Source organism: Lemur catta, chromosome 15, assembly GCF_020740605.2.
Source record: "Lemur catta isolate mLemCat1 chromosome 15, mLemCat1.pri, whole genome shotgun sequence".
Classification (NCBI taxonomy): Eukaryota; Metazoa; Chordata; class Mammalia; order Primates; family Lemuridae; genus Lemur; species Lemur catta.
In genome coordinates this window covers 27,710,419-27,734,925 of record NC_059142.1, presented here as the reverse complement: position 1 = coordinate 27,734,925, position 24,507 = coordinate 27,710,419, and the positions used below count along the sequence as shown (strand labels likewise).

Sequence of the window (24,507 nt, the reverse complement as noted above, 5' to 3'; positions counted from 1 at the left end):
AATATTTTACCTATCCTTTAATTTCCAAAGCATGCTCATTCACATATTGACTGATTGAAATTCTTTTATGATAGGCCAGAACGTCTACGTTATCCCAAGTACACAATAGGAAAACAGATGTAAAATAGCATTAAGGACTTCCTTGCCTAAAATTATAAGACTCTGTGTGTGTGTGTGTGTGTGTGTGTGTGTGTGCGTGTAAATCCCTTTATTCCCATTTCATCCTTTTTGCTGAACTTTATTCATATATCTGCCCTTCTTATATTCTTCTTTCATATGAAAGACATCATTATCCAGTCGTTCAAGCCAAACCTCCTTCTCCTTCACCAGTTCCCAATTCTAGTCATCAAGTGCTAAAGACATCTTCCTAAGTTTTTCTGGAATTGATCTCTTCTCCATTGGAGTTCCCTATTGTAAGTCCGTTTCTTCATAAGTCTGGCATATGAGATTTTAATTGCTCTGCTGAAGTTTTCTCTTCTTCAGTCAGTGGTGTCAGCTAGAAAACAAATGACAAAATCTTTATTTCAAAAACCTTTAAAGACTGTTAAATTAGTTTAGTTAACTTTAGCTCTGTCACACCAATAAATGTTTCCATAAGCTTATACTGTATAATCACAAATTTAGGAAGGCAAGGAAAAATATAGATATTTGGCTATCTATATACAAGTACTATGATGTTTGAATTTCTGAAAAACTTGCAATTATAAATAAGTTGAAGAAACAGACCAAGAAATCAAACAATTTAAGGACTATAATTTAACAGAACCAAAGAAGTCATGTTTGGATGCCATATTCTAAAAGTACAGTTGTCCCTCAATATCTGTGGGGGATTGGCTCCAGGATACCAAAATCCACAGGTGCTTAAGTCCTTTGTATAAAATAGTGTCATATTTGCATATAACCTAGGCACATCCTCCTGTATACTTTAAATCATCTCTACTTAAATACCTAATACAATGTAAACGCGATGTAAACAGTTGTTATACTGAATTATTTAGAGAACAATGACGAGGAAAAAAGTCTACATGTTCAGTACAGAGGCAACCATCTGAATATTTTTTGTCAAGGATATGATGTTGGTCCCATAAGGTTATCATATTATAGAATATTTTCTGAATATTTTTGATCCATGGTTGGTTGAATCCACGGATGTGGAACTCATAGATATGAAGGCTGACTATACTTTGAAAAAGATATGAATAAAAATAGTGTGAAAATTTTCTCAGAGAAGTAGAAACTTAGACTAAATTCTAAAGAATAATTCAGATGCTTTTAGCTGCAAGTAACAGAAACATTTCAAAATTGATGAATAATAAAATTTATTATCATTGCACAGTAAGTTCAGAAGAAGGAAAGACTTCAGGGCTGACTTATTCAGCAGCTTAACAATCTAAGGACTTCGTGTTTTTCATCTCACAGCTCTGATAAATTCTTGATGGTGTTTTTACCTTCAAGCTGACAGCAAAATGGCTCTAACATCTACACACACTGTCCGGGAGAAGAAAAGATGCTTTCTCTTCCAAGAGTTCTCTCAGCTGTGAGGACACTTTTCCTAGTTACCTACTTCTAGACTTTCCCTCCTCTCATGTCCTTTGGATTGCAAACTCATTCCTGAACCAGTGTTAGTTAAAGGAAAATCCATTCCGCTTGCCAATCAGAGAAACCCCTGAAGCTGAGGATGGGGCCAACTTCACCCCAGACACATGGCTGTGAGAGACAACACTCATCATCAAGAAAGTCAGTGCAGTCAAGTCACACGTTGCTTAACAACAGGGATACGTGCTATATGGGATAGCCTATTGCTCCTGAGCTACAAAGCTGTACAGCATATTACTGTACTGAGTACTGCAGGCAAATGTAATACAATGGTTAAGTATTTGTGTATCTAAACATAGAAAAGGCACAGTAAAAATATGGTATTATAACCTTAAGGGAACACCATTGTATCCTTGACCAAAAACATTGTTATGCAGGGCATGACTGTATGCCAGGAGTCAGGAAAGGAGAACAGATGCTGAGAAAACCACCAGCCACAGTATCTACCAAAAGAAGGTAGGAGCAAAAGCAAAAGGGAGAAGGGAAGTTGATGGGAAGTTGTAAGGGACTTTCACAGAGCACTAATAACAGGCTGGCGGAAACAAAGGGTTATATGGGGAATTAATAGGAGATACAACCTAAAGAATCACTCAAGCAGTTATAAATCTGCCTAACTATATAGGTCATCTCTAGAGAGACTGCCAAATCTGGAACACCCCAGACCTACAGAATCAGAATCTCTAGGGCAGTGCTGTCCAATAAAACTTTCCATGATGCTGAAAATATGCTATATCTGCACTGTCCAATCGGTAGACGAAAAACTTAATTTTAGGCTGGGTGTGGTGGCTCACACCTAGCACTCTGGGAGGCCGAGGCAGGAGGATCACTTGAGGTCAGGAGTTCAAGACCAGCCTCAGCAAGAGCAAGACCCCATCCCTACTAAAAATAGAAAGAAATTAGCCAGGCAACTAAAAAAAAAAAATTAGCCGGGTGTGGTGGCACATGCCTGTAGTCCCAGCTACTCGGGAAGCTGAGGCAGGAGGATCACTTGAGCCCAGGAGTTTGAGGTTGCTGTAAGCTAGGCTGATGCCACGGCACTGTAGCCTGGGAAACAGAGCGAGACTCTGTCTCAAAAAATAATAACAAAATTAAAAAATAAATTTAAAAGAACTTAATTTTAAACTTTCATTTAATTACTTTAAATATACATTTATATAGCCACATGTGGCCTATACAAATTGGACAACCCAGCTCTAGAGCAGCTCTAGAACCTATGTGCTTTTCACATGCAATTGATTTGACTGATCAAACTCACATTTGCCCAACATGTTCAGATGGATAAAATGAAAAGCAATCATAGGCTGGGCACAGTGGCTCACACTTGTAACTTAGCACTTTGGGAGGCCCAGGCAGGAGGACTGCTTCAGGCCAGGAGTTCAAGACCAGCCTGGGCAAGAAGCAAGACCCTGTCCCTACAAAAAATAGGAAAATTAGCTGGGTGTGGTAACACACATATGTAGTCCTTGGAAGGCTGAGGTAGGAAACTCTCTCAGGACCAGGAGTTTGAAGTTGCAGTGAAGCTATGAAGTCACCACTGCACTCTACCCCAGGAGACAGAGCAAGACCTTGTCTCAAGAAAAGAGAAGACAAGAAAAGAAAAGCAATCATATGCCTTACTGTAACCCAAACAGTTAAAATTCCCATTTTCTACCTCAGAAGAAGGGAATGATATTATTCTGGCAAGACTTGTTTGTTCTCAATGAATCCATGTTGTTCCTTGTGATTACTGTACAAGAGCTCTCAGAGCATCTGTTTAATAAACCCTCAACAAATTTTTCCAGGAATAAAGGTCAAGTTAACCAACCTAAAGTTTGTAGAAGTTTTTCTTCTTTAATGCAAATATTTTGGAGCATCAGTGGAATACCACACACTCCATTTTTAATGCCTTTTTAAATTTTTTATTTATTATTGTTTGGGGGATTTTGCTTTTTTTTGCTTTGACATAAATTAGTCTCCTTTATTTTTCTTTTGGTGGTCACCTTTATAATTAAGTATATTTAACCCTTAATGTCTTAAATCAGCTAAGAAAGATGAGCAAATTAATATTTCCTTTTCCCATCTCCATTTCTGTTCCCTATTTATTTAATATTATCAATTCAAATGCTCTTTTTGAATATTATCTACTCAAATACATTTTCAACCCTTCCAAATAAAAAACCACTCTGCTTGATAAAAGTTATAGCAAGATAATACCTAAACAGCTTTGCATTGTGTTATCTCTAAACAAAGTACCATTTGCCCTAAGCAGACTTACCCCTTTTTGTTCTTGTATGCTCCCAAAATAATTTTAAAGGCCCTTTTGGTTATTTTAGAAAATTTGAGAGGCCTCAGCTCAATCCAGCCTTTGACTTTCTTAACTATGTTCACAGATTTGTCCCTATGACTGATAAACACATTTTAGTATTTGAAACTCCTTTACAAATTCTACCCTTTAAACTCTGGACTCATAGAGCTATTTGTACTTGTACAACTCTCGACAGATGTCATTTCCTTTTCTTTCACATTTGGATCACAAAAATTTTAACAATCCCCCCCACTTTTTTTTTTTGAAGACAGAATCTTGCTCTGCTGGCCCAGCTAGAGTGCAGTGGCATCAGCCTAGCTCATAGCAATCTCAAACTCCTGAGCTCAAGCAATCCTTCTGCCTCAGCGTCCTGAGTAGCTGGGACTACAGGCATGCACCACCATGCCTGGCTAATTTTTTTTAATATATATTTTTAGTTGTCCAGCTGATTTCTTTCTATTTTTAATAGAGACAGGGTCTTGCTTTTGCTCAGGCTGGTCTCAAACTCCTGAGCTCAAACGATCCTCCCGCCTCAACCTCCCAGAGTGCTAGGATTACAGGCATAAACCACAGTGCCCGGCTTTAATAATCCCTTTTAATCTTAAATGTCTCAGAAGATTCAGCATCATACCTGTATCTTCTCTGAACTTTCCACTATTCTCATTAAAGTAGTAGATTCAAGACCTACTATAGGCAGTATTTCCCCACCTGACTATCACTGATTCTAAAATATGACCTCCTTTTTCAAGTTATATAACCTACTTTTCAATCATTTCTCCTTAACATGATCCAAAGTGAAAGCTCTCTTAGCTTTCTGTCTGAAAGCTGACCAAATTATTGCTCATTTCAGACTTTTTTTTTTTTTTTAAAGACAGGGTTTCTGTCACCCAGCCTGAAGTACAGTGGCATGATCATAGCTCATTACAGCCTTGAACTCCTGGGCTCAAGCAATCTTCTCACCTTGGCTTCCCAGAATACTGGGTTTATAGGCCCAGCCAGATATTTCTTCTTGTAACTAAATGAAGACCTTTACAGATATTCAGATGATTGAAATCCCCTATCACTATATAGCTATTTTTCTGTACCGGTAGTCTCAAACAGAAATATACCATCTATTTATTATACCCAGCAAGGGCAATTTGTAGTAAATATTCAAAATGCCAATTTTCTCTTTGTTTATTCATCCAAATTTATTTTGTGCTTCAAGAAATTTATGGATTTCTATACACATATGTTGATATGTACATCTGGAACTATACCAAATCTCTCTTCAAGATTTATAGGGCCAGGTGTGGTGGCTCACACCTGTAATCCTAGCACTCTTGGAGGCTGAGCTGGGAGGATCACTTGAGCTAAGGAGTTTGAGACCAGCCTCAGCAAGAGGGAGATGCCATCTTTACCAAAAATAGAAAAATTAACCAAGCGCATGCCTGTAGTCCCAGCTACTGGGGAGGCTGAGGCAAGAAGATCGCTTGAGCCCAGGAGTTTGAGGTGCAGTGAGCTATAATGATGCCACTGCACTCTACCCAGGGCAACAGAGTGAGACTCTGTCTCAAAAAAAAAAAAATAAAGAAAGTTTCCCATGAATAAGGTTATGTGTTTCTATTGTCAGGCTTTGATCACATACAATGAAGAATATGTGATTTGAGTTGTATTTATGAAAGTTTATCATATATATTTTTTGCATTTAATTTATTACGTGACACCACCATTACTGTTTGAAATTCTATCTACCTATTCCTTCTATTCCGTTTTTAATTGCCTTTCCCTCCTCCACCATTCATCTCTTTGTGACATAACAGATGCATCTACGGTATCATTTTATAGTTTTAACCACATATTGTTCTCTTTCTTCGCCCCCTCTATTTGCAATGTAAAGAATTTTTTATCAGATTGACCTGGGTAGTCAACCTATGAAATTTACTCTAGTTACAAGTCCATAATTCAAAGTATCTTATGCCATAATTTAGTTCAGAGTTAGCAAATAAAAACATAGCTCCTTAATACAGCATTCCAGGCAACCACTTGCAGTTGGCACCTGAGATAAAACAGATTGGAGATCCAGATAATCTGGTTCTACTCTTTGACTCTCTCTCACATAGCTTTTCTTTCTAAGGCCCCAGCTTTTTCTTGATAGTAAATGAAAATGCTGCCAAATCCTTCAGTTTGCAGTTCAAAATCTTAGTACCTAGTTTAGCAGCTCATTATAGTTTTTTCTACTCCAACATATCTGAAGAGTTGTATACATATCAATGGCAGAGGCTCACAATTACAAGGATTCTTACACTAAATGAGACGGGGATGGGAAATGGAGGGACGGTATGGAGAAAGTGGGCCCTTTCATCCCTGCCAACTTAAATGAAGGAGAGGAGAACTTAAAAAAATAAAAAAAGTCACTGGTATAGATGCTTTCTAGACTTCTCAGTCTCACTAGTACTTTATAGGCACCAGCAGAGCTGGTAGATTTAATAAGTATAAGCAAGTTTTCTCTTCTGCCATAGTTACATAATCTGAGATAGCATACCTTTTCATTAACCATGTAAAGTCCATATACTTATTTTAATGTAAAAGGATGGCCGGGTGTAGTGGCTCACACCTGTAATCCTAGCACTCTGGGAGGCCGAGGCGGGTGAATCGCTCAAGGTCAGGAGTTCGAGACCAGCCTAAGCAAGAGCGAGACCCCTTCTCTACTAAAAATAGAAAGAAATTAGCTGTACAGATAAAAAATATATATAGAAAAAAATTAGCCGGGCATGGTGGCGCATGCCTGTAGTCCCAGCTACTCGGGAGGCTGAGGCAGTAGAATCGCTTAAGCCCAGGAGTTTGAGGTTGCTGTGAGCTAGGCTGATGCCACGGCACTCACTCTAGCCCGGGCAACAAAACAAGACTCTGTCTCAAAAAAAAAAAAGAAGATAAGAGCTATTATACTTCAGGGTATGAAGAAAAATCTCATTTCTACCAATAGTTCAAAGACTATTGAACTGCTGAATTCCAAAATGTAAATTACTAGGGGTTTTCTCTTTCAAAGGAACACTCAGAACTAAAACTATACAAATCCAACCTGTCAATTGAAAGCGTTACCTCCAGGTCTGTTTGCTTTTGTAGTTTTTGTATCACGTTCATAGTCTTATTCACAGTAGCACAAATGCGGCTCTTAGTCTCTTTCTGCTCAACAGCAACTGGTTTAAAGCGTGCATACAAAGTTTGATACCGAGACTTTATTGCTGACAATTCCTTTAAGAGTGTAACTGGATTTTTCTGTATCAGGAAGAAAGTTAATATACATTAAATTATGAAAAGGAAAAACTAAGCTTCTTTTTAAGAATTAAAATATTATATGTACAATATAGTCTACCATTCATTTAATTGAACACTGCTGAGTATTTAATTATGCAATCATATGACAGAGGATGGGAGGTGAAGAAGAAAGAAGTATAAGACCTAGATCCTATTCTCAAGGAATTTATACTCTAGGTTCAGAAACAACTCACGAAAAAATTTAGCAATAATAAACAGCTAATAAAGTTACTTTAAATATACGACATTGGATGCATAGTTCACAATAATTACATAGTATTTCTAAAATACAATTTTAAATGCTATTCAGCAGAAGATTAAAGGCACTATTTTGATTTGTTCTTAAAGAATAAGATAACTTGAAACCACTTATTACAAAATTCTTCATACTAATTTATTTATATACATACAAAATACAAAATTCATGCCAACTCACATATATTTATAAACTACATTGGTTTTTCAAATTCATTTTGTAATATAAATAGCCACCATTCCATAAAAGATACTTTAAGCTCCGCCACTTAGTAATTTTTTTCATTCCCTAATGGTTCCCAGCTATTCCAAACTTTCTCTACTCCCTCCAGTTCCCATCCATTCCTTCCTGGCACATGATCTCACCAACTGCTTTCCTAAGGCGACAGAAACTATCCAGTAGAAACTCCAACTTCCTGGCTTTTTAATCCCCAAATGAAAACATTTATGGACATTCTCATCCTTACTTAACTCCTAACACTACCACTCCTATTACTGTTTCCTCCTCATATCCTCCAGAACCTTAAATTCTCTGTATATCAATAACCTTTTCAATATTTCCCTTTGTTCAGACCTCACATCTTCCCTATACTGGGGGGAAAAATTAATCCCTTGTCTTAATTCTGTTGTCACTTCAAAATCAGTTTCATTTTTCTCACTCCATTTATCACCAAGCTTCTAGAACCTATAATAATATATTTACTCAATTTAACACCCCATTAGACTACTATCTTTTAACAAATTATTTAAAACAATCAAAAAGTCAGTCTTGCTGTACAGCATATATTTTTGACACTCTTTTTGTCTTTCCTTAATTTCTTCCTGTTCCATCTTCTTAAAGTGAACTTTTTTTTTTTTTGAGACAGAGTCTTGCTCTGTTGCCTGAGCTAGAGTGCCGTGGCAGCAGCCTAGCTCACAGCAACATCAAACTCCTGGGCTCAAGCGATCCTCCTGCCTCAGCCTCCCAAGTAGCTGGGACTACAGTTGTGCACCACCATGCCCAGCTAATTTTTTTTTTCCTATTTTTAGTTGCCCAGCTAATTTCTTTCTATTCTTAGTAGAGATGGTGTCTTGCTCTTGCTGAGGCTGGTCTAGAACTCCTGACCTCAAGTGATCCCCCAGCCTTGGCCTCCCAGAGTGCTAGGATTATAGGTGTGAGCCTCCAAGCCCGGCCTAAAGTGAATTCTCGATTTCCATAAAACTATCTTGGTTATCTTCTAACAGGAAGGAATAGGGACAGGAAATCTACCTTAAAGACTGTTGAAATAATTCTGCAGGAAGTGATCAAGGCCTTATAGCATGAGCAGCAGAAGTTGGAGAGAGACAAAAGGGAGACAGCATGAAAAAAGTTAAGAGAACCTGGTGGTTTGTTTGATATGGGAGAAGAAATGACAGATGACACCAAATGTATAGTCTGGCAAATAGAGAAATAATATATATTAAAATAACTTTTGGGGTGTCTACTTACTATAAACCCTAACAACAGTGAGACCTTCCCCATTGCCCTGAATGGTGCATTTTTCATCATGTGTCTAGACATCTGAACATTGTATTGAATAAAAGATCTCCAGTAGAAGAACTAGAAAATAGAGTCCAAGACATATCCCCAAAAGTAGGAAGAAAACCACAAAAATGAAAACAGCTAAGAAAAGATAAGAAAAACAGAGGGTAGATGGAGGAGGTCCAATATATGACTGTTACATTAAAAAAGTCACAAAAGAAGATTTCTTTTCTTATGAATATACTAAGTAAGAAATGTTGTAAGAAGTGTTGTAAACACTTCAGGTTCATATGTTTTCAGAGTAAAAGGGTCCCACTAAGTGACAGCATAGTTAATGAAAAGATCTATACCATAACTGTAAATTTTACAGCATAGAACAAATATTCTCAAAGTTCCAAGACATGGGCAAGGTGGTGGGGTAAGCTGAGGACTGAGGAGGAAAGCACACACTAACAATCAGAAATCAGAATGGTATCTATTTCTCAACAGCAACATCAGAAGCTAAAAAAACCCACAAAGCAAAGATGTTAAAATTAAGGGAAAATCTCCAATTTAGAAGCCTATATTCAAGCAAACCATTTACCAAGTAAGGGGTTAAATAAAGGGCACAATAAAGACTTTTTCAAACATTCAATGTGTCAAAAAGTTAACTTTCTGTGTATTCTTCTTCGGGTTATGCTTCCTTAGCACATTCTTCTAGAGCAGTGGTCCCCAACCTTTTTGGCACCAGGGACCAGTTTCATGGCAGACAATTTTTCCACGGACCAGGGGTGGTTGGGCGGGGCAGAGGGGGGCTGTGGCGGTGTTCGGGATGCTTCAAGCACGTTACATTTACTGTGCACTTTATTTCTATTCTTACATTATAATATATAATGAAATAATTATACAACTCACCATAATGCAGAATCAGTGGGAGCCCTGAGCTTGTTTTCCTGCAACTAGACAGTCCCATCTGGGGGTGATGAGAGACAGTGATACACAAAGTTTGTTGCTTATATCTAGTCTACTCCCTAATCTCATTTTGGTTGCTGTCACTGCAGAAAACCCTGCTTCACAAAGATAGGATGCTGGAAATGGAAGCAGGCTTTTCAGTGCTTTTGTGGGAAACTCAGGATATTCTGCCTTGACTTTAATCCAGAACGTATGTAGATTTGAAGTTGTCTCAAACATACTTTTAAGACCACCATCATTTGCAATCTCAAGTAGTTGATCCTCTTTTAGCACTGACAAAGTCGATTCACCTGGCTTATTAACAAATGGGTAGAGGATCCATTCCTTCCCACTTCAGGGGTCTTTTGTGGTTGGGAAGTAATGCTCAAACTTTTCTGAATGCTGAGATAGGTGATAATGCACCAGCTTGGAGAAAGAAGGCCCTGGTTCAGTCTCTTTCAAAATCTCTGCTAATGTTTGAAACATATCAAAAACCCCAATGTTTACTCGTTCCCCCCATAATTCCAGTTTGGCTTTAAATGCAGCCACTTTATCTGCCGACTTGAACACAGCAGTCATTCTCCCCTAAAGTGACAGATTGAATTCGCTGAGCAGGTTGAATATGTCACACAAGTGTGCAAGTTTTGCAACCCATTCTGTATCACTGAAATGTGCTATCAGCGGTGACTGTTTTTCTAAAAGAAATCTCTGGAGCAGCTCTCATAACTCAAAAACTCTGACCAGTGATCTGCCTTTAGAAAGCCATCTCACTTCCATGTATAAGAGAAGACGTGTGTGCTCTGCATCCATCTCCTCACAGAGCTGTGCGAACAGATGTGAGTTAAGGGCATGTACTTCAATGTGGTTGATAATTTTAATCACATCCTGCAAAACGATGTTTGGTTCAGGTGACATTTTTGGCTAGCCAGCATTTCTCTATGGGCGACACAGTGTGTAGACTCACATTCAGAAGTAAAGCCATCCAGTCATAGCAGCCACTCCGTCCATGCATAAACTGACACAAAACGACCAATTTAGTTTTCCTGATGTGTAATCATTCAAAGACTTGAATAGTTCTGCAGCTGTGGTGTTGGCTGGCAACAAAAGTGTACATAACATATCCTCATGCACATCCTCCTGAAAAATACGTTGCACAAAAACAAGCATTGTTGCCTTGTTGTCAACATCAGTAGACTTGTCAACCTGGATTATGTACCATGGTGACTCATTAACCCTCTCTAACAATTGTGCCTCAATATTCTCTGCCATTTCATCAATTTGTCGAGTTATGGTGCTAGCCAAAAGAGGAACATGTGCCACCTACCTTTTGAACTGCAGCTTCTCCTAAAGTGCAAGGCAAATGTCCTTAGCAGCAGGATCAACTCTTCACCAACAGTAAAGTGCTTCTTAGCTTTGGCAATGCGGTCAGCCACTAACAGTGATGCTCTCAGTGCAGACACATTTGATGAAGTGGTGGCCTTCAATAATTGCTTCTGTTCTTCATGTTTACAGTTTTTTCTTTTAAAAAACTCAAAAGCCTTGTGTTTTAATGCAGGGTGCTTGGTCTCCACGTGGCAAAGCAGTTTTGAAGGTTTCATAGCTTCACTAGATTGCCAGTTGACACATATTATACAAAGCAGGCTTGGAGAATGTGAATCACCTGTTTTAATGAACCCATAATTTAAGTAGGACTCTTGGTATTTTCTTTTAAATGCAGCTTTCATTTTGTTGGCAGTCTTAGAATCTTCTGCTGTCTCATCATTGGGTCTTTCCCCCTTTTCAAAGAAGCTCTCCAGTGACCTTTGCTTTTTACTCATTTTTGCTAGGGTTAGCTTGTGGGCTTAACAAAACTGTGACTGAGACAAGTGTGCAGTATGGGAAAGAGGCGTAGACTGAAGTGGTAAATAAAATAATGGGTGGGACACACTCAGATTAAAGTGTCAGATTCTGACTTAAAGCCTGCTACCAGATGCAGCTGTACAATTGAAGTACATCAACTCACTTGCCACTATAAAGCCTGCCACCAGATGCAGCTTAATTGTCACTTGCCACTCACTGATAAGAGTTTTGATATGAGCCTCCAAGCAATTAATTTATTATGGTCTCTATGCAGTCAAACCTCTCTAATGATAATCTGTATTTGCAGCCACTGCCCAGCCCTAGCATCACTGCCTCAGCTCCACCTCAGATCATCAGGCATTAGATTCTCATAAGGAGCACATCACCCAACCTAGATCCCTCAAATGCAATTTACTGTAGGGTTCATAGTCCTGTGAGAATCCAATGCCACCACTGATCTGACAGGAGGCAGAACACAAGATGCAAGCAATGGGGAGCGGCTGTAAATACAGATGAAGCTTTACTTACTCGCCCTCTGCTCACCTTCTGCTGTGCAGCCCAGATCCTAACAGGCCAGGGACTGGTATCAGTCCAGGCCTGGAGTTGGGGACAGCAGTTCTAAGGGATATGCTTCACCACATCAAGGAAATAAACCAAGACAGAGTGAAACATGATCCAACACAGGAATAAAATAAAGGGCAAGGCCAAAATGATAGTAAAGATCCCAGAAAGATAGCCATGCAGAAGGCATATAGAGCAAGAGTTCAGATTGGAGCAGAAGGATAGAGCACCAAAAGAGATGTTTCCATGGAAGAAAATGAAACTTAGGGAACATGCAGTGTGTCTTAAAATGTTAAGAGCTGAAAAAAAGTGAAAGCAGGTACTCAAAATAGGTATTTGTACACCAATGTCACAGCAGCAGCATTCACAATAGCCAAAAGTAGAAGCAAACCAAATGTCCACTGACATGAATGGATAAACATAATGTGGTACATATATACATGGATTATTATTCAACCTTGGAAGGAATTTCTGACGGCTACAATATTATTGGATGAATCTTGAGAACATTATGCTAAGTGAAATAAGCAAACATTATGCTAAGTGAAATAAGTCACAAAAGGACAAATATCATATGATTCTACTTATTTGAGGTACCTAGAGTAGTTAAATTCATAGAGACAGAAAGTAGAAAGGTGGTTGCTAAGGGCTGGAGAAGAAGAATGGGCATTTATAGTTCAATAGGTAGAGTTTCACTTCAGGGAGATGAAAAAGTTCTGGAGATGGATATTGATGATACTTGCATAACAATGGAATGCCATTGAACTGTATACTTAAAAAAGATTTAAATAGTAAATTTTATGTTATATATATTTTACCATAATTTTTTTAAAAAACCAAGAATATGAAATGGTTGACTGGCTTTGGTCATCTTAGTATTCTGGTGGTTCCTTAAAATATTAAACAAGTTACCATATAGCCAGTAAGTCCATTCTTGGCCTTATATACCCAAGAGAAATTAAAACATGTCCATACAAGAACTTGTACATGAATGTTCATAGCAGCATTATTCATAGCGCCAAAAGGTGCAAACAATCCAAATGTCCTTCAACTAATAGATAAGAAAATATGGTATAGTCATACAATGGAATATTGTTCAGTTATAAAAAGAAATGAAGGGGCCAGGCAAGGTGGCTCACACCTATAATCCTAGCACTTTGGGAGGCCGAGGCAGGAGGATCACTTGAAGTTGGGAGTTCAAGACCAGCCTGAGGAAGAGTGAGACCCAAAATTATCTGAGCATGGTAGCACGCACCTGTAATCCCAGCTGCTCAGGAGGCTCAGGCAAAAGGATCACTGAAGACCAGGAGTCTGAGGTTACAGCGAGCTATGATGATACTACTGCACTCTAGCCTGGGAGACAGAGCTAGAGACCCTGTGTCAATTAAAAAAAAAAAAAAGAAAGAAAGAAATGAAGGAAGGCTGAGGCAAGGGGATTGCTTAAGGCTAGGAATTCAAGATTAGTCCAGGCAACATCGCCCTCTACTCCCAATCTCTAAAAAAAAAAAAATTTTCTTAATTAGCTGGTCATACCAGCTACTTGGGAGGCTGAGGCAGAAGGATCACTGGAGCCCAGGGGTTCGAGGCTGAGTAAGCTATAATCACACCACGGCTGATTCATGCTACAATGTGGATGAACCTTGAGAATATTATGCTAAGTGAAAGAAAACAGACAAAAGGCCACATATTATATGGTTCCATTTATGTGAAATTTTCACATGGCAAATATATAAAGACAGAAAGTAGATTTGTGGTTAGTGGAAGCTGGTAGGGCATGAAAGAAGGGTAACAGGAAGTAACTGCTAATGGGTATGGAGTTTCTTTCTCAGGTGATCAAAATGTTCAAAAACTTACTGTGGTGGGGGCAAGGGCAACATATGTAACCTAAACATTTAGACCCCCATAATATGATGAAATAAAAATAAATAAATAAGTAAATAAATAAATAAAAATAAACTTGGTAAAAAAAAATTTACTGTGGTAATGGCTGCACAACACTGTGAATATACTAAAAAACCATCGAATCATATATTTTAAAAGGGTGAATTTTATGGTATCTGAATTATAGCTCAATAAAACTTTTTTTCTTAAAGCTGTAGAAAAGAAAAATAACTGGATTGGAACAAAGATGAGAGATAGAAGACAGAGGAAAAGTGGGAGCACTAAATGAAATGTGTTCCACTGTAGTACTTGAAAGATACTGACTCAGATGAGTCCTTCAGCCAGTCATTAGGTGGTACCACTAGACCAGAATGGTTAGTTTGTCCTCAGTCAGAAAGAAAAAGAAAAAGACAAAGAAAAAATCAAGTTAGGGAGCTAAAATAGTTCAAACTACACCGCCGCAGAATTCTGGCATTCCATGAAATAAACAGTAAAAACTGAACATTCATGAAGTTTTCCCAATTTTGTATAAAATGTTACTTTAATTTGTATTTCTACATAATCCAAAAAAATTTTTTAATTGTATGAATTTTTTGAAAAACTGAAATATGATATTTCTTGTCTCCCAGCAAATACTATGAAAATATATTAATGATTTAAGTGGTAAATTAATGTTAACAAATAATGCTTGGAGACTGTTCACTTTTACCCCATGGACATGTATACTTATTTATGATTTTATGGCAAATAAACAGAGTTAATGTTTCTAATCAACCTAAACTTAGAATAACTAAATATATGATTTTATGCAAAAATCACTGTTCATATCATATAATTAAACAAATTTAACAGTATATCATCATCTTCCTCAGAGAATATTGTGACTGTCAGGACTTCTCCCCTCAAACTTATTGAAGAACCACTGCCTTAGAGGTAGCTAGATGTGCTCTTGGAATTTCAGTAGCTTGTAACTCTGAACTCAGTGAATTTTTTTAAAAGGTTAAAAAAGAAAGTAGCAATAAATTTCACTGACTATTGGTATAATCTCTCCAGTATGCCATGACCAAACTTCCAACACAAGATTTTGAGATTCTACAAACTTAATAATATAATTCTTATCTATTACTATAAGAAATACTATCAGAAAATTCTTTTTATAAAATATTCTGTTAAAAAGGTTTTTTTTTAAAAAAAAAGGCTTAAATAAGGCAATTAAATAATTTGCAGATTACCTCGCCTGCTGAATCAGGATGATTGGTCTTGATTTCGTATTCCAGCCTGTACTGAATGTAATCCAAATCAGAGTCAGCTTTCTGGAACTAAAGACCAGCACAAATCATCATTTTGTAAATAAAAAGACTTATTAGTAAAAATGATACTTTATTCTTTCTTTTCTCTTTACATTTGTTAGAATTCAACAATATGTGATATATATTCATTTGAAAATGCGGAAATAAAAAAGTATATAAAACATCCATTATCCATACTATATATGCTCTAATAAAAACTTTAAAACTAGTTAATATTTTTAAAGTCATTTCTCTATGCCTTCCTCTTAGATTTTGAGCCAAAATTCAAATACTAAGTAGCTATTGTCATATATTAACACAAAAAACTAATAATGACTTCAAGAATTCTCTAACATCATTGACACTCTCAAAAATTAGGCAGGGTTTTTCTACCTGTGGTTTCAAGTTAAAAGACAGAACAAATTTATTTCAGAAATACTCTCATTGTTACCTTTATTTGCAACTCCATTAACAAAAAAGCTACAGATATGTGCCACCAAAATTAGAGGGCTTAAAGGATCACAAATTATACATGAAAAGCTACATATGATACAGGAGAAACAGTTTGAATAATCCCAAATGATGTCCATGAGTCTACATCTAACATCTCAGGTATCTTTCTTCCCTCTGGTATTTATTTTACCAGCCATCTTTTAAGGACATTTCTTAACATATTGCTTGCTTTTTTTCTGAAAATGGTAACTGTTCTTGCTGTTTTTATATTACAGAGCACCAGCAGAAATCACACTAAGCAGACTGTAAAAAAATTATAAGCAAGACTTATACACTGAAAACTGTAAAACACAGTTGAAACAAAGTTTAAAATACCTAATACATGGAAATATGTATAATGTTCATGCATCAGAAGGTTCAATATTGTTAAGATATCACTTCTCCCCAAATTGTTCTTTAGATTCAACATAATCCCAACCAAAATCTCAGCAGGGATTTTTGTAGAAATTGACAGAAAACTTATTTGGAAATGCAAAATAATCAAACAGTTTTAGAAAACAAGAACAAAGTTTGAGGCTTTTCAAGACTTAACTATAATTTCTATATATGTCTCTACAGAATTACAATATAAAGTTACAGCCATTACGATAGTATGGGATGACATAATGGAACAAAATAGAATTCCAAAACAGACCAAATCAAGCCAGGCATGGTGGTGCGTGGCCATAGTTCCAGTTACTCGGGAGGCTGAGGCAGCAGAATCACTAGAGCCCAGGAGTTCCAGATCAGCCTGGGCAACCACATACATTCTTAATTAATTTATTCAAAGGAGCAAAGATGACATGTTACTAGAACAATGGGATATCCATATTCAAACAAAAACCAAAGACCACTACACTTAATTTATACCATATACAAAAAGTAACTTGCAATGGACAGAGATCTAAATGCAAAAACTATAAATCTTTTAAAATATTTGTGACCTTGGGTTGGGCAAATATTTCCTGGAATACAGAACATATACACTATAGAAGAATAAGATGTATAAATTGAACTCCATCAAAAATTTTTAGGCCGGGCACGGTGGCTCACGCCTGTAATCCTAGCACTCTGGGAGGCCGAGGCGGGTGGATCGCTCAAGGTCAGGAGTTCGAGACCAGCCTGAGCAAGAGCGAGATCCCGTCTCTACTAAAAATAGAAAGACATTATCTGGCCAACTAAAAATATACATAGAAAAAATTAGCCGGGCATGGTGGCGCATGCCTGTACTCCCAGCTACTCGGGAGGCTGAGGCAGAAGGATCACTTGAGCCCAGGAGTTTGAGGTTGCTGTGAGCTAGGCTGACGCCACGGCACTCTAGCCCTGGCAACACAGCGAGACTCTGTCTCAAAAAAAAAAAAAAAAAAAAAAAATTTTAAATGAGAAGGCAAATAACAGACAGAGAGACAATTAAAGGGCTCTTACAATACAATAGTAAAAAGACAACTCAATTTGAATATAGGCAAAAGGTTTATAGACCCTTCACTAAAGATATGCAAACTGCAAATAAACATATGAAAATATGTTCAATATCATTAGCCATTAAGGAAATACAAATTGAAACCACAATGAGACACCACCAAACATCTACATATATTAGAATGGCCAAACTTAAGAGTGATAATACCAAGTGTTGATTAGGATGTGGACAAACTGAAACCCTAGTACATAGCTTTGAGGATGAAAAATATTATAGTATAGCCACTTTGTAAAATATTTTAGCAGTTTCTTACAGGAGCAAGCATATTTTTTTTTTTTTTTTTTTTGAGAGAGTCTTGCTCTGTTGTCCAGGCTAGAGTGCCATGGCGTCAGCCTCGCTCACAGCAACCTCAAACTCCTGGGCTCAAGCGATCCTCCTGCCTCAGCCTCCCAAGTAGCTGGGACTACAGGCATGTGCCACCACACCTGGCTAATTTTTCCTATTTTTAGTTGCCCAGCTAATTTCTTTCTATTTCTTTAGTAGAGACAGGGTCTTGCTCTTGGCGAGGCTGGTCTCAAGCTTCTGAGCTCAAGCAATCCTCCCCTCCCAGAGTACTAGGATTATAGGTGTGAGCCACCACGCCCAGCCAAGCATAGATTTTTTTTTCACATATACATTTATCATGCTACCCAGCAATCCCATCCCTCAGTATTTACCCAAGAGAAATGAAAACATCATGTCCACACAAAGAGGTACTCCAATGTTCGCAGCAACTTTATTCATAATAAGCAAAACCAGGAAATGATCCAAAGTCTACCATTTGGTGAATGCATAAACAATTTGTGATATTCTATAGTGGAATACTAATCAGTAATTAAAATTATCTAGCTATTAATACATACAAAATGGATGAATCTCAAAAGCATTATGCTAAGTCAAAAAGCAAGATACAAAAGGCCAGTATGATTCAATTTATATGAAATTCTAGAATGCAAAACTAGATATCAGTGGTTGCCAAGGAGTCTGGGAAGAAGAGGTTGACTGCAAAAGGAAAGGAATTTAGGGGGTCTCACTATGTTGCCCAGGTTAGACTCTTAACTCCTGTGCTCACGTGATCCTCCTACCTCAGCCTCCAAAGTAGCTGGGACTACAGTGGAGCTCCACCATACCAGACCATAAAGGAACTTTTTAAGGTGATGGAAATGTTCTACTATATCCTGGCTGTGGTGATTACATGACTATATACATTTGTCAAAACTCATTAAATTGTACATTCAGAATCGGTGAGTTTTGCAAAGTCCAGTGGCATGTACCTGTAACGAAACCAGCCTGAACAACATAGCAAGACCCTGTCTCTACAAAAAATCGAAAAATGAACTGGATATGGTAGGGGTGTACCTATAGTCCCAGCGTTTCAGGAGGCTGAAGGAGGAGGATGGTTTAAGCCCAGGAGTTGGAGGTTACAGTGAGCTATGATGATGCCACTACACTCTAGCCCAGGCAATAACGTGAGACTCTATCTCAAAAAACAAACAGGCTGGGCAAGGCGGCTCATACCTGTAATCCTAGCACTCTGGGAGGCTGAGGCAGGAGGACTGCTTGAGGTCAGGAGTTCAAGACCAGCCTAAGCAAGGGCAGAGACCCTGTCTCTACTAAAAATAGAAAAATTAGCCAGGTGTAGTAGCGCATGCCTATAGTCCCAGCTACTCTGGAGGCTGAGGCAGTGATCTAAGATGACACCACTGCACTCTACCCCCTCGAGTGACAGAGAACTCTACCCTAGAGGGACAGAGGAAGACTGTCTCAAAAAAAACAAAACAAACAAACAAAAAACAACAACAAACCAATATAAAAAACCAAGGATTCTTAGGTTTTAAACTCAAACATTTCCTACATAATATATAAAATTAGTGCCAATTAAGATTTGGAGCAACTTACCACAGGAAATTTACAGCAGAAATTGTTTTCATCACTTACCCAGTTCATCATAAAACTCAATTAAGTAAAACCTAAGATTTACCAGAACCTATCCAAATCTTTAACAGAAAACAGCAAATTGTAAAGATACTACTCATTCAGAAAAGCCGTAACAACTTAGATATAAAAAGTATTCTCTCAGTATGTTTCATAATGCAATAGTGAGTTTTTAATTAGTTTTTCTTTTCAAATTGTGACTTTCTAAAAGATATACTGTTAGTAACAAAATTATAGTTTTCAGCAACAAACGTGGTAAATTATTCACAGATACTGAAGAAAGACGTAAGGCAAGAATCAAAATTCTGGCGTGCATCCTGCTTTCAGATGCTTTGACAATACTATTGCACTGCTAGCTGTAAAGTACAGTAGTGCAATAAAGTCAGAGCATTCGTTAGCAGTAATAAGTAGGAAAGGAACACAAAAGTATCTTGCATCAGTTGAAGCTTCAGTGTGAAAAGAATTTAAAGCAGGGTTGCCATTTTGGACAGAAGATATCCACAACCAAAAAACATTTATATTAATGTTTAAAAAGAAAGAATAAGACTTAAATATCAAAGTGATATTGTTTTTTGATAACTAAAACACAATTAACATTAAAACAGAAACATGTATAGGTGTAAAAAAGAATTTTGTAAATATGTCCTAAGCCTTAGAGGCAATTAACATGTTTGTTGTTAATACCTTAGGATTGGTACTAACAAAACTGGTTATAATTACTACTAAGGCAAAGTTGTGAAAAATATTTCTGTTCTCTGCAGAGATGTTGATTAGCTCCTTCTCCAAGGCCATTGACTAACTGCCATATACAATGAGCCCTTTGAATAAGAATATCAAAGAAAACAAATGAAAAGTAAAATAAGAAGTTTCTCAATCTCTACATATTCAATCTATCACTCTGGAATCTAAACTACAATAACAAAAAAACAAAAGCACTTACCATCTCATGGCTTTTCATCTCAAGCCTTTACTGAGGACTATTATAGCAAGGGAAGAGACTGCCAGGGAGGGAATCAGTGTGCTCTAAACAGAACAACATTAATTCCATCTAAGTGAATACTATGGGTGAAATCAAGGTGTTGTCAAGAAAAAAAAAAGTAAATGAATACTATAGAAGGAGATTTAAAAATTTCAGTTAATGGCAATAAGAGCACTGGGGTTGAATATAGAAAATACAAGTTCACCTTAAACCGGTGGTTCTCAATCTTGACTGTATTTTGGAATAACCCAAGGACTGTGAAAGAACACTAATGTCTTGGTTCAAACCCCAGAAATTCTGATGTTATTGGTCTGGCATGTTCCCAGCACCAAGACTTTTCATAGCTCCCCAGGTGATTGTAATGGAGAGGCAGGATTAAGAGCCACTGCCTGGAACTCTAGCCATATGTTTATCAACACTAAAGAGGCAAAGATTTTCAGAAAGTTTTTTAAAAAACAAACTTTAAAAATTAAAAAAAAAAATTTCAGTTAACTACTAAAATATCTTAAATATAGGAAGAAAGCATCTCCATTTCCTTCAAATTTAGAAATATCAAAGAGAAAATAATGACCGAGGGAGCCAGGAGTTTCAAGCCAATTAACATTCTAACCTTTTAGAATGTTAATCAAAAGGCAGATATAAACCCAGAAATAGAAATAGTATCACAGTATCACAATGCATCACCTTTTGTGTACAATCAGTAGTGGTACCACAAAAGGAGGGCACTAGACAAATACCACTTAATCAATAAGTGAAGAAAAAATTTAGAGAACAAAGACTGCCCTACAATGAGCTTATTCCCCCATTAGTAATGTTGATTGATGCAGAAATACATTTTCATTATTTTCACCAACCTCCCTTTAAATAGTTCAGTTCAGCTAGTTAGTTAGATTGAGCCTACCAAGAAGTGGCTCATTCAGGATAGCTAGAACAAGAGGGTCTTGGCCTCAAATCTTAGGCCACATAACTCAAATTATAGAATACTTAACTCTGCTAGCCAAGTATCAGGTTTTAAAGACAAGTGTTTAAAAGAGAAATGTTTACCTTTCTGACTTGGAAGTTAAAACAAGAGAAATATGAAAATTTTTAAATTAAGAGGATTAGGCTATCTACAAAATTAGGATTAAACTCTTTCTTTCTTTCTTTCTTGGTTTTTTTTTTTTTTTTTTTTTTTTTTTTTTTGAGAAAGGACAGCTGGACTGCAGTGACAGGATCATAGCTTACTGCAACCTCGAATTCTGGGGCTCAAGCAATCCTCCTGCCTCAGCCTCCCCAGTGGCTGGAACCATAGGTGCTCACCACTATACCAAGCAAATTTAAAAAAAAATTTTTTTTTTGGTAGAGACAGAGTCTTGCTATGTTGCCCAAGCTGGTCTCAAACTCCTGGCCTCAAGCGATCCTCCCACCTCCGCCTCCCAAAGGGCTGGAATTATGGGCATGTCACTGTGAATAACCCAACCGAACCGAACCACTGAACAGCCCTAGACCAAAGACAGAGGGGCCCTGCACCTTCTTTTCAAAGTTAAATAGTATGCATTCTCTTTTCACTTATTAATAATCAATACTGGTTCCTTGGCAAATCCTTTATTTAAGTAATATAAAACCAAAAATCAGAAGATTGCCAAGGAAATTATTTACCTTTAAAATGTTAGAAACTAAACCGGTTCATGGATACAACATTTTTTTCTAAAAGCACATGGCAAATCTGAAGGTGAGAGGCACTGTCTTCTACTATCTAATCAATATAGAGCAGTAATATTAAAAATCATGATAAAAGTCCAAATATACTTTTAAATCCTAATATTAATAATTATGGAAACAAACTAATAACTTGAAAGAAAAAAACAACTACCACTAACTTAATTGCAAGGAATTTAAGAAAGGAAAAGCCAGGCACAGTGGTTTGAGCCTGTAATCACAGCTACTGAGGAGGCTGAGGTGAGAGGATAGGTAGAGGCCAGAATTTCAAGACCAGCAACCAGGGCAACATAGCAAAGACCCCAGTCTCTTAAAAAAAAAAAAAAAAAAAAAATACACACACACACACACACACACATACAGGCAGGGCACAGTGGCTCACGCCTGTAATACTAGCACTCTGGGAGGCCAAAGCAGGTAGATCCTTTGAGCTCAGGAGTTTAAGACCAGCCTGAGCAAGAAGAGACCCGTCTCTACTAAAAATAGAAAGAAATTAGCTGGACAACTAAAAATATATAGAAAAAATTAGCCAAGCATAGTGGTACATGCCTGTAGTCCCAGCTACTCTGGAGGCTGAGGCAGTAGGATCGCTTGAGCCCAGGAGTTTGAGGTTGCTGTGAGCTAGGCTGACGCCACGGCACTCTGGCCCGGGAAACAGAGTGAGATTCTGTCTCAAAAAAAAAAAAAAATATGTGTATATATATATATATATACACACACACACATATATACACATATATATGTTATATATACAGTAGGACTAACAGCATATTTTACTATGTCTGTGAACTTGGGCAAAAAAGGGAGGGGAAAAGAAAGAAAAAACTCCTTTCTTTTCTTCTTCTCTTCAAAAAGAATTTAAAAACTACCCCATCATTTAAACAATATCTAAAAGCGTAAAAGTCTGGCTACCTATAATTTTCTAAAACCTCCCTTTTTCAAGACGTTTACTTGAATCCTTGTTCCCTTAAAATAGAATTTGTTCAATCTAAATAAGTCCTGTGGGAATACTGACTGTATGCCAAAGGCCAGAAAAAACTTAAACATTAAACAGTCAACTTGAGAAAAAAAACAACCTGTTAAAAGCAGAAATAACATCTAACAATTAGGCAGAAATATCTCTATCTAGAGGGAGGAATTAAGAATGGAAAAGGAGCATGACAAACTAAACATTTATGCCTGCTGATAGAATCAAATTATTAATACAATAGTTAGAATTTTGTGTGTTTTTTAAAAGGCAGATAATGATAAAAATAAAACTCTGACAGAAAGTTCATTGTTACAGGTTTGAATTATCTGAAGAAAATCTTTCCTTCTTCCCCTGCCAATTCTCCTCACCCCTCTCCATCCTCACACCCCCCTCCATAGAGAAAATTTAAATACAAAATGTTAAAAGCAAATGAAAGCTTTCAAATCAAATTTGTATATGAGAAGCACTCCAATTCATTAACACAGAACAAGGCAACTAAGAAGAAAAAGCGCGGGCGATCAAGCTAAGTTGGAAATCTAGAGACCGGAGGGAAGGAATAAAGAGGACAAGAGAGGGAAAGATCCTTAAAGAAAACTAGGACAACCTCCCAGATTGGCGCCCTCCTGTAGGCCAAACACGCCAGCAACAACGGGAGTCCCTTCCTATTCTTCGCCCTCGCCTTCTACTTTCACAGATGAATGAAACTGGGCACATAGAGAGCTGGGTTCTTGCCCTGTCCCAGTCCCGCCCGCGCTCCAGAAATAGAGCTCGCGGTTCAAAGCCCCATCGTTCACACCTCCCCCTCACCCAAGGTTTGCCACCTCTGGACCAAACAGAAATGGGTCTAGGGGCTTCCCCGGCCGCTAAGAAGTTGTGCAAGCAAGTCTAGCATCCTTCCTCAAGACTTTCTCAGCCCGTCTTTGAGAACTTGAACGAACAGTTGGGCCCTGAAGGGATTTCTTCCCGCCTCGCTCGGTTTATTCTCCACCCCACCCAGCATCCCCCTTTCTGGGAGTGTGAACGACCTCTCCTATTCGTGGGGGGTTTAGAGAACATTCCAGTCACATCTTTCTTTGGTGGAAACATAGAACGCTGTCTGCACCAGGCGCAGCTCCTTGAGGAATGGAAAGGTGAGGGCGAGGAAGAAGGAATGCCAAAGGCCCCACACCCTCAGCATCTCCCGCCATTTCCCTCACGAGTTTCCCGGATGTAACCCCTTCCCCCGCGGCGGTTTAGATACCAGGCGCTGGCGGCTCCCTTTGGTGCAGGAGGAGGGATCTAGACGCTGGTCCAGCCTTCGCCTCCCAGAGTTTCCGGCGACTCCAAATTGCGCCCCAACTTCAGGGCCACTGGGGAAAAATAAACTACCTGGTAGATCTCCTTCACTGTGCACTCACCATCAGTTCCAGCTTATCGACCTCCGCCTCCATGTTGAATAGTTGACATTCCTCAGACCGCGGCGGCGCTTAAGCCGCTAGCCGTACTAGCACTGAGGGTCTCTATTGGACAGCTGTCACTCAAAGACTCGTACTCATTGGCTC

The 24,507-nt window shown here is 38.0% G+C and overlaps 1 protein-coding gene across 2 annotated transcripts; it reads right to left on the bottom strand.

The window, feature by feature from the left end:
* On the bottom strand, positions 1 to 24,507 carry SKA2 (spindle and kinetochore associated complex subunit 2). Of its 2 annotated transcripts, XM_045525640.1 has the most exons (4): positions 24,364 to 24,507; positions 15,377 to 15,463; positions 6,962 to 7,138; positions 1 to 496 (listed from the first exon to the last, which is right to left on the bottom strand). In XM_045525640.1, the coding sequence occupies exons 1-4, from the start codon at positions 24,394 to 24,396 to the stop codon at positions 428 to 430; spliced, it is 366 nt and encodes a 121-aa protein (XP_045381596.1). In that variant the 5' UTR covers positions 24,397 to 24,507; the 3' UTR covers positions 1 to 427. The 2 variants fall into 2 exon arrangements, with proteins under 2 accessions (XP_045381596.1, XP_045381597.1); XM_045525641.1 differs by lacking the exons at positions 15,377 to 15,463; positions 24,364 to 24,507 and adding an exon at positions 10,828 to 10,981.